The following is a 10,320-nucleotide window of genomic DNA, read 5'->3' as shown; positions in this document are numbered from 1 at the left end:
CGTAGGGGGAGGGAGAGCCCGAGAGGAGGTGACGCGGCCGCGGAGGTGACGCCGTGTGGTCGCGCGCCCCTTCCGGCGCGGGGAGGGCGCTGAAGAACCGGGGCCGCTCGGCCGCAGGCCGCCTCCAGCGCCGCGGGATGTAGCGCGGGGGACCGCGGCCCCCAGCAGAGCCCGCCCGCCGGCCGTAAGTTCCCCCCGGGCTGCCGCGGCAAGCGGGTGGGCGGGGATCGGCCGCAGCGCTAGGACCCCCGGGAGCCTCGGCCCAGGCCTGAGGCGGGGACAGCCCGTGGGGCTGACCCGCCCAGACACCGCGAGGGTCTCAAGACCCCCAGCCGGAGCCGGCAGCGCCTCGGGGCTGCTCCACGGCCGGGGTTGTAAACATTTCCGGCCCCTCCCACTGCGCGCCGCCTCCCAGGCGGCCTCCACAATTTAAGGGCGGGTGGGCTGCTCGCCCTCGGTTTTTCCCCTCGGGCTGCCAACCGCTTTGGTGAGTGCTGAGTCTTCCCAGCCCCGCCGGGGAGTTGAGACGTCGGGATCCCGGCCCGGGGATCGTATCGGGACGCGCCAGGCCAGAGCTAAGCCGGGTCCCCAGGCCGCTGCGCGAGGCAAGTGGGGAGTGGGGCGTGCGGGCCTGGGTCGCAGAAGCGCCTCTCTCAGCCTTTGGTGACGGGGCAGCCCCAGGGGGTCCTCGACGACGAGTCTTTAGCAGATCAAACCGCGACAGTGTGCCCACCTCGACTGGGGGGAGAAAGGGAGATTAGTGGACAATTTACCTTTATTTAAGGTAACCCTAAAAGCTGGAACGTGAGCAAAATCGAAATTGTTTGGGAGGAATATGGAATTTTATTCCCTTAGAAATCTCACATTGATGTATGCCATCTTATGTGTGAGATTTTTGATCTTCAAGTCTTTGGCTTTTAAGAAAATAAAACATATATGCTTTCCCTCAGTTTCTAGTGCTTCTCAGGCTACTGGGAAACTGACGAGGCGAATTACAGTTTCCACAATTTCAGGTGTCAGGAGCAATAAGAGGCCTACATACTACTTTACTAGGTTAACCATACTGTTTCCCCCAAGTATTTAGAAGACAGGCTAGAAAACACAGCAGGGAATATATAGGCTGCTGATATTAAGTTAACATCATAATATCTGGTTCTTTTCTGAAGTGAAGTCGTAGTGGGGTTGTTCACTGCCTTTCTCTCTTGATGGGGTTAGGTCACCTGTTACAGGGCAACGGCTGTTGCTGATATTTTATAGTATCTACAGTACCAGGAATTTAGACTGGGCGGTGCTAAATAGATTGCAATGTCAGGCTAGCAGTTTCCAGCTTGCAGCCACTAAATTTATTACGGAGTAACTTCTGTGTTCCCATACAGTGGTTGTTGGTACTTGGGGAATCAATCTGAAAAACTGTGGTGTGTTACCTGTGAGGGTCCATCTTCCGGTAGACCTCCACAAAACCATACCTAATTGCAGAATAGAATGTGAGAGCCTTCTGTTCTCAATGGCCAAGAAATTACATGATTCCCAAGGGATTTAAAAAAAAATAAATGACCACTTTGCCTGCAAGTAGGAAAGAATCACTAGGCTCACCAGTGCTAATGGATGAAGGATACCACCTTAAGTAGGCTTTTAGGCTATCTTCAGTTTCTTAAAGTCTGGCCTCATTTTATCTTATGGAAAAGTGGATTATTCACTGCCCTGGGGACTGTGTTCTTTCAAACGTGCCTTGGTCATACCAGGTACACTTCTGGAATGGCCACTACTTCCATTCTGTCTATCAAGATACTTCCTTAAGGTCTTCCACAAAACCTTTCCTGGTCATTCCAACTAAAATTGAGCTTTTCTTCTGAATTCCTCCAGCACTTAATGGCATTTAGCCTTGTAGTGATGTTAGTAGAAAAAGTTATTGCCTCCTCTAATTCTCCTTTGCTTTATCTGTGTAGGCACAATCAATAGGTATTGTCAGATGGATAATAGAATAGAATTTGTGTTTCTCTCTAGGCCAGTTAAGTTTGTTCTCTATTTCCCTAGGAAATTTCCGTTGACCCCTATAATATAAAGCCAAACTGAACTCTTTAGCACTCTTGCTGTAGGGGCGCCTGGGTGGCTCGGTTGGTTAAGCGGCTGCCTTTGGCTCAGGTCATGATCTCAGGGTCCTGGGATAGAGCCCCGGGGGGGGGGGGGGGGGGCGGGCTGCCGGCTCAGCAGGGAGTCTGCTTCTCCCTCTGCCCGTCCCCCCCCCCCGCTCGTGCACTCTCTCTCAAATAAATAAATAAAATCTTAAAAAAGAAAAAAAAAAAAACTCTTGCTGTATTATCCTGTCCTATCTACGTGTGATTGCACTGGTGAACTAAACAGTCACGTTTAAACCCAGAAGCTTTATTAATTATGGTGTTGCTGTTGTTTTTTCTGGTACTGGTACTTATCAAAGTCATTACCATTTGTCCTTAACCTCCATTCGTCTCTAATATCGCCCACCAAACTTTGTTCCTCTCACTATGCTCAAAGTTAATTCCCCTTTCCTTCTCAGAAATGTTGGGGGCGTGATTAATGTTCATAAAGTTTATAACTATCTTCAGTGGAAACAATCCTGGAAAGTGCCCTGTAGGCAAACCAGTTCCAACTGATTGGCTTTTAGGTATGCACCTAGATTGGGGCTTCCCATGTACGCAGTGTAAAGTGACTGCTCTCCTGTATAAGTGTATTGACCATATATCTGAAAGCCAAATATTAAAAACGGACTGGCATGAACCTCCTTCATCAGCCTGTGTATTTTTTTTAAATTTTTTATTATTTATTTATTTATTTATTTTGGTCATGGCATTTGGAAAGCTTATCAGTCTGTGGGATCAAAAAGTCTTCTGTTGGGATAGCTGGAGAAGAGCTACAAGGGAAGTTAGAGTGTGATTCTCCGCTTTAGACACTAAGTCGGTGACACCCAGCATCAAGTGAGAAAGCTTAGGCCTCACTGCTGCAGTTTGGTAATTTTCAAACGTAGGTCTTTGCCTTGACTCACTTTTCCCCAGCAGGGCTGTGAAACCACGCGCCCGAACAGAGCATAGGTAGAGGAGAAGATGTCTGTGTTCTTTTACTTTACTGCCAACCTAACCGTGCTTTGGAATCATAGAGTCAGGCAGACATAGAGCCTACCCATGCCTACCCACAGAATCTCTAAGGGTCCAGAAACTCCAGATTAAAAATTCACAGAAGAAGCTTTATGCCTTTGACTCCAGGGAAGGAGTGTGCTTGGAAAACTTGGGAACTGGTTCTCAAAATAAATGTCTCCAGAAACTGTGAGGGAAGTAAACTCTCTGGCTAACTGGCCGGTGATTAACAATCAGTTCTTTCCCAAGTGTGGCACAGGATTATCTTATTTATAGGAGCACAAACACCTCCCTGCCTCCACAGCATTATTCTCTAATATCATAGGTTTATCCAGTTGGAAAGCTTAGTGGTAAAGATTTTTATTAGCTTGAATTGAAGAAATCCCATCAAAAATGCACTCAGTGGAGTTTGGCCCAGTTCTGATTTGTCATATTGGGTGTGGTGAGTTTGAGGGGAAATGTGTTTCCTCTTTAATACTAAGGATATAGAAAGCGGGCGGAAAGTTGAAGTATATTTGGCTCTTCTGAGTGCTCCCAGAATCGGTCTTAATACCGTAGGGGTTTATGTGGTTTTATATAATAAAGACAAAAACACTTGCTTGTAATAATTCCCAGTTGTTTGTGAATGGTCACCCTATAAGAAGTTATATTTCCAGGTCCTAGTATTATTTGCTCTTCTCTCTTGCCAGACCTCCGATCCCTATCTCTCCCTTTCCTGTCTCTGTGTTGCTACAGTTTAGAAGACCAAACTGGACAATGGACTTTGCTCACTATGATGACATGATCTCCATTGACCTCCATTGTATGTACTTGACATGATGCATGATGCCATATCTTGTATGATGAGTTGTAGCTGATGGCTGGTTTGTGAGTTAACTGGGATGTCTGTTAGGTTTAGTGACTCTGGGCCTAGAAGACAATGCTGAGGGGAGGTGTAGGAGCTAGTGATAAGAGGAGCTGGAGGGCATCAGAAGAATTAACAGAGTGATTTGGACTGAAAGGGGAAAGACATGTTGGCCAAGAGACAGAGATCATCCTAGAAGAGCACTAGACTTGAGGGCATAAAAACTTTGCAGTTCAAATGAGGAAATTAGGAAGAATACCAAGCTGGATTCTGCATTTGATCTCTGACCCTAACTGTCCAACTTAAAGTTTATATTATTCTCATTGCCTCTAGTAAAATAGTTACACAGTATTCGAAATAACTTAATTTAGTATGTGGCCATTCTCGGTTATTGTTCTCTCCCTCCGCTGCCCTCCTGAAACGTGAAATTACATCACTGACTTTGTACATATCACAAGTGACCTCATGCCATCTGATGATAGGCTCCTTTGAAGACACTTGTTCAGCTGTGTGTTTTGCACAGTACCTTAGAATGCCTTCGGGTGCTAGTGCTAAATATATTTGTTAAATATTCCGTGAATATATTGACTTACTCTGGGGAAAAGGAGAAAGCCCCACAGGCACAAGAAAAAGTGCATAAACCCTTGGCTAGTGACAAGAAGCTAATAAGTCATATGCTTGCGGACTAGAATGCTGCTCCCTTCATTCATTCATTTTGAAATATGGGTTCTGACCAAAATCAAGGGTACATATCACAGAACCTGAGTTTTGGGGGTTTTTTGTTGTTGTTGTTGTTGTTTTTGCCCCGGCAGCAGTGTTCTGAGCTAAGTGTATGCACCCTATTCAGACTTGTCCAAAGTGCCCAAAACTTTTTATTTTTCTTTTCTTTAGTATAGAGTATTTCTTAGTAAAGCTGTTTATTCAGGAGTACTTCACTCTAAGGAAATAATGTTTTGTGGTCAACCCATTGAAAAAGATTTCCCAGTGTTTCTTAAGGGGATTGTCTATTTCCTGAGGTTTTCAGGGGCCTCCAGTTTCCTGTTCTCCTTAGGCTCAATTGTTGGCTTTGGCTGTGGGCTGGCACCTGTCTTGTCAGAATCTTGCACATTTGAAGGAAGAAGAACTATCTATGTGTTGACACCATATAAAGATCTGCTGTGCAGTGAGTTACTGTTTGCTCTCTTGAACTAGATTTGCCTATTGCTTTCAGCTGTGCTGGTGAGTTGAACATAGCATGACTTTTGAAATTTAAGGACTGCTCTCATCCGACTACTTATATCCAATTATAATCCCTGAGAAGGAACTGTAATTAGTCTTGGATAAAAAGAGAACTGGTATAAGAAATCAAAGATGTTTGTGTAGTGAACAGCGGTGGGAGATAGAGTGTCTCTCTCATGAGCAGTCATGGTTACTGCCTATTATTAAAGGTTTGGGTTCCCTAAGCTTAAATTTCCTCTCTGGTAATGCAGCCCACTCCCTGTGCAGGTGCTGCTTGACCCTCTTTGCATTGCCCTGTGGTCATTGGGTTCACAGAGCCAGTGCATAAAAATGCTAGTATTCTGGTCGTTACTGTTGCTATGAGTAATAAACTCCTTTGTTGGGGCGGGGGGGCTAGTAATATACAAGATGGTGAGCATCTTTGGACACTTTTCTCTCTTTTCAATATCATTTTCATCTCCCTGAGGCTTGATTGGAAGACCAGTGCCTGAAGTCCAACTCAGGAAAACCTCAAGTATTAGAAGTTTTTCCTAGAAAACTGAGTTCTAGGTTTCTCAGGTTTTCCTTAAGGATTTGTGTACCTGTCTCTAGTTTCTGAAAAACTAATTTGAGTGGGGCTTAGATTATGAGCTATGGTGGTTGGGACAAGCTCTTACTGAGCTGGTTGTTTGGTATGTGTTTGGCAAAGGGCAAGGCTGGGGCTGCCTCCTTGTCTTCAACTTCCTGCTCCCAGGTAAGTTATTGCTTGCTTTAAGGAGAGATTATGATGAAAGCTTGTTACCCAAGTGTCGAACCCAGGCTATAATCCTACAGTAGAATTAGTAGACATTGCAGAGAAATTAACCATCTAGCTCACAACCAAGTTCCTTCTGCATATGAGGCACACTTGTCAGATCATTTGTAGAAAAAGCCCATCCGAGTTCAGTTGGCATTTAATTTATTTAAAGATTGGGTGGTCTTGAAATATAGTTGACCCTTGAACAACACGGCGGTTAGGGGCACTGACTCCCGCACAGTTGAAAATCCACGTGTAACTTCGGACTAACCAGAAGTTAAATACTAATAGCCTACTGTTGACCAGAAGTCTTACCAATAACATAAACAGTTGATTAACACATTATTTTGTATGTTACATGCATTACGTACTATATTCTTACAATAAAGTAAGCTAGAAAAAAGAAACTGTTATTAAGAAAATCATAAGGAAGAGAAAATATATTTACAGTACTGTACATATATGTCTTGCAGAAAATCTGCATATAGGTGAACGCTTGCAGTGCAAACCTGTCTTGTTGAAGGGTCAACTGTAATTACAGCCAGGGGTTGGCCTCCTATTTTTGCTCCCCATTCTCAGAGCCAAGCCTTTCTGGGGCAGAATAGCTTTAAGAATGGTAGGCTAGACTCTTCTCACTAAATGGGCTCCGCACCTGTGGGAGGGGGTTGAGGGTGAGTAGCTGGTTTTCTGTGGTGACAGTTTGGTATGATTACCACAGATCCTTTGAAGACAAGCAACCAGATGTTATATTTTCAACCTTATCTGTAAGATTAGTGAAGTTCTGAGTCAAGACTAACATTAAAGAGGGAGAACAAGGAATAGATTTTAATTTAGCAATTACCTAGCCTTTAGAATTGGAGGTAGGGTGTGAGTTGATTAGCTGTGTCTTATTCAGTGTTGACTCATGGAAATGAAACTGTAAGAGGAATCACTTGTCAATACCCTTCATGTTTGTGTTTGCTTTTAGTGTTTACCATCACAGGGAGATCTCTGCCCCCTGGGGCTGAGAGACCCCAACCTTTCCCCAAGCTGAAGCTGCAGGGTATTGAGGTACCAGCCAGATGTCTTCTCACAAAGGATCTGTGGTGGCACAGGGCAATGGGGCTCCTGCCAGTAACAGGGAAACGGACACGGTGGAGCTGGCTGAACTGGGACCCCTGCTAGAAGAGAAGGGCAAACGGGTAACTGCCAACCCAACCAAAGTAAGTTGTCTTCCCAGGAGTCACTGCCTTAATCAGAACCTCTCATTAGGCCTGTGTCAGTGTCCATTTTTTTAAGATTTCACCTCTCCCCAAAGGAGGGACCATAGTAGCACCCTGGGAATATCTCCATCCAGTCCTTATCATACTGTATTATATGTATCTTTATTTATTTGTATCCTTTTTCCACTGTAAGCTTTTGCAAGTTCACTCATCTTTATAACCCCAGGACTTAACACAAGGCCTGAAGTCCAGTAAGTAATTAGTAAATGCCTGTGAATGAAGGAAGCATCAGTTAGGATTAGGTTTGGCTCCATATAACAAACAAAAATCCCTATAGTTTTGACAAGACAGAAGACAGTGTGTCTCATGTAGAAGAATTCTAGAAGTAACCCATCCCAGGCTGATAACAGGGCTCCACGACTGTCAGGCCTCTGTCTTGATCCTCCATCACACCCCCTTACCAGCCCCCAGAAAATGAGGAAGGGGAAAGAGGAGAAGGGCCCACCCTTTCTGGAAGTATCTCGCAACACTTCCATTTACATCCTATAGGCCAGAATTTAGTTACATAGTTATATTCGGCTGCAGTGGAATGTAGGCAGTGTCATCTCTTCATTGGGCCTGAGTAAAATTACAGTAACATTCCCACCCTGAATAAAACCAAGGGCTTTGTTACTGAGGAAGAGAGAGAGAGAATGGACATGGGGGTAGGCAAGCAGGAATCTGTACCACACAATTTAAGAGGAACCATTCGTTTCCCAGGGACCATCAACAGGAGAGCGAAAGAGGAGCTGAACCTCCCAGCTCTCCATCTCCATGGTTTGGAGCCTTGGGACTGAGAGAAAAGTCTCTCTCCTTGATAGGGAAGTGCTCTCCCATGTGCACACTTTGTGTCAAAGCTCCTTGGGGGTCAGGACTCTGTCCTGTCCTGTAGAAAGCTGCTGCTTTCTACAGAACCAGTTTGGAGGCCCTGAGACTCTTGGGAGCTGCAAGGAATACAAAGTTTCAGTCATGATATAATCCCCAGAGTCAGTGAACAGGGAACCATGAACAGATTTAAATTGTTAAGGGAATCTCTGAGACTCTGTCTCTTCCATTGTTTTGAGGATTTAGTGGTCTAGAACAGAGAGATATTTGGGAAATTGGGGACAGTTGAGAACCACCGTCCGATAGGTAAGGAGGGGCCATCCAAACTTAAAGAACATTTAGAACTGGTGTGGCAGTCCCGTATCCCTTTCGCGTCAGCCCCCACCAGTCTGCCTCCTGTGTGCTGAATTGAGCTCTCACTCCAGCATTTGCAAAGTATTAATCAAGCTTGAGCTACAGTGTTACGAACTCATTAACTATCATGCCTTTGGAGAAAAAGCCACAAGGTCCTATGGGTAGGAGAGAGGCCAGGCAGGAAGTGTTGAGTTCAGGTTTCTTTGGATCTTTCTGATCTGGACTAGCACAGTGTATGAGATGGCTCTTAGGATTGGTTTTTGTGTATTTTTTGTTCCTGTAGGCTGAAGAAGAGCAAGCATGCCCAGTGCCCCAGGAAGAGGAGGAGGAGGTGCGGGTACTGACACTTCCCCTGCAGGCCCACCATGCCATGGAAAAGATGGAGGAGTTTGTGTACAAGGTACAGCCCAGTAGCTTCTGTCCTGGATGAAGGGCAGCAAACACGCATTGGATTGAAGAACTTTTACTCCTGCCTGTGGGTTTGTTTTTGCTCAAGATGAAGTAAATAAAGGGGAAGGCTAGCTACATTTTTACTACCTACCGTGTTAGGCAGTGCTCACAATATATTCTAAAACAGAAGTTCTTAGCTTTTTTTGCTATGGATCCCTTTGGCAGTCGTTAGAATTTTTTAATTTTTAAAGTTCTGAAATTTTAATATGGGCTCCTTTTATGAACACACTGGATATGCGTTAATGACAAGTGATAATGTATTTTATTAAAATTTATCATTTCTAAGCGGTGAAGCGTAACAGTATTTTGATATCTGCAAAACTAGTGTATGAAAATATCTTGGATTTCTATGGGTGACAGTCGCACGTTCCAGCACTACTGTGCTTTGGTGCTCACATTTATAATTGAGGGGAGTGTTAGATTCCAGGTAGAGGTGAGCAAAAATGAAAGATCATTTTTTTCCCATCCAGATTTTCATCCCTCCCTGGATTCTATCCATTGTCCGTGTGTCCTGGGTTAAGAACCCCTGCTCTAAAAAGACATAGTCCCAACCTAGGAAGGACTTGGAATCTACCGGGGGGAAAGGACTGAGCAGGGGTCAACCAGAATCTCCTGGATTAGAGGGGCAAAGGAACGATAAAATGTATGTTTTCAAAACCATTATATATAGTTTCTGTTTCTTTGTTTTCATTCACTATTTTTACTTAATTGTGAAATTTCAAGTAGCTTAAAGAAGGTCCTGCCATATTTTTTTCAAGATTGAGATACATTTATCTAAGGCATATCCAGATAAACTAACATGACGCAAGAACAAAGGCATTAGCAAAAATTGGTCAAGATATACAGTACTGCAATGGCCTCGTTCATACTGTGCCTTGGACATCTGTAGGTCCAGGCTGGTTCCCTATTACCTACCACCGAAGCCTGGTTGACATTCTCCTAGACTGGCTGTCCTTCAATCCTTGTCCTTGGGGAAACTAGCATTCTTTAGGGCCCTTCTTACAGTGTATATATTCCAGGTCTGGGAGGGACGCTGGAGGGTCATCCCATATGACGTACTCCCTGACTGGCTGAAGGACAATGACTACTTACTACATGGCCATAGACCACCTATGCCCTCCTTCCGGGCTTGCTTCAAGAGCATTTTCCGCATCCATACAGAAACTGGCAACATCTGGACCCATCTGCTTGGTGAGTGATTTGGGTGGGGAAGAAATCCAATGTTTTTGTCTCCTTAAATGCCAAGGGAGGGATTATATAGCCTTTGTCCATGGGAAGGAAAAGAACAAAGTTGTTCTGACTGATTGATTGATCCTTGATCACTGATCTTTGAGACTAGAGGAGGAAGGCCTAGAACCAGGAGAAGAACAATAGCCAAACTGTGGAAAGAGCCAAGATGTCCATTGACAGATGAATGGATAAAGAAGATGTGGTATATATATACAATGGAATATTATGCAGCCATCAAAAGGAATGAGATCTTGCCATTTGCAACGATGTGGATGG

The 10,320-nt window shown here is 44.6% G+C and overlaps 1 protein-coding gene across 1 annotated transcript in view; it reads left to right on the top strand.

The window, feature by feature from the left end:
* ADIPOR1 (adiponectin receptor 1) overlaps window positions 1-10,320 on the top strand; it is a 14,399-nt gene continuing 4,079 nt past the window's right edge. The window contains 4 exon segments of the mRNA XM_081825005.1: window positions 1-184; window positions 6,912-7,146; window positions 8,648-8,764; window positions 9,834-10,080. Of these exon segments, the coding sequence (XP_081681131.1) occupies window positions 7,006-7,146; window positions 8,648-8,764; window positions 9,834-10,080 (505 nt within the window). The 5' untranslated portion in view covers window positions 1-184; window positions 6,912-7,005.

The sequence above is a fragment of the Leptonychotes weddellii genome, chromosome 6 (assembly GCF_054177405.1).
Source record: "Leptonychotes weddellii isolate Sample4059 chromosome 6, ASM5417740v2, whole genome shotgun sequence".
In the NCBI taxonomy this organism is placed as follows: Eukaryota; Metazoa; Chordata; class Mammalia; order Carnivora; family Phocidae; genus Leptonychotes; species Leptonychotes weddellii.
Note: the sequence above shows the minus strand (reverse complement) of the source record. Positions and strands in the feature narration are given on the sequence as shown.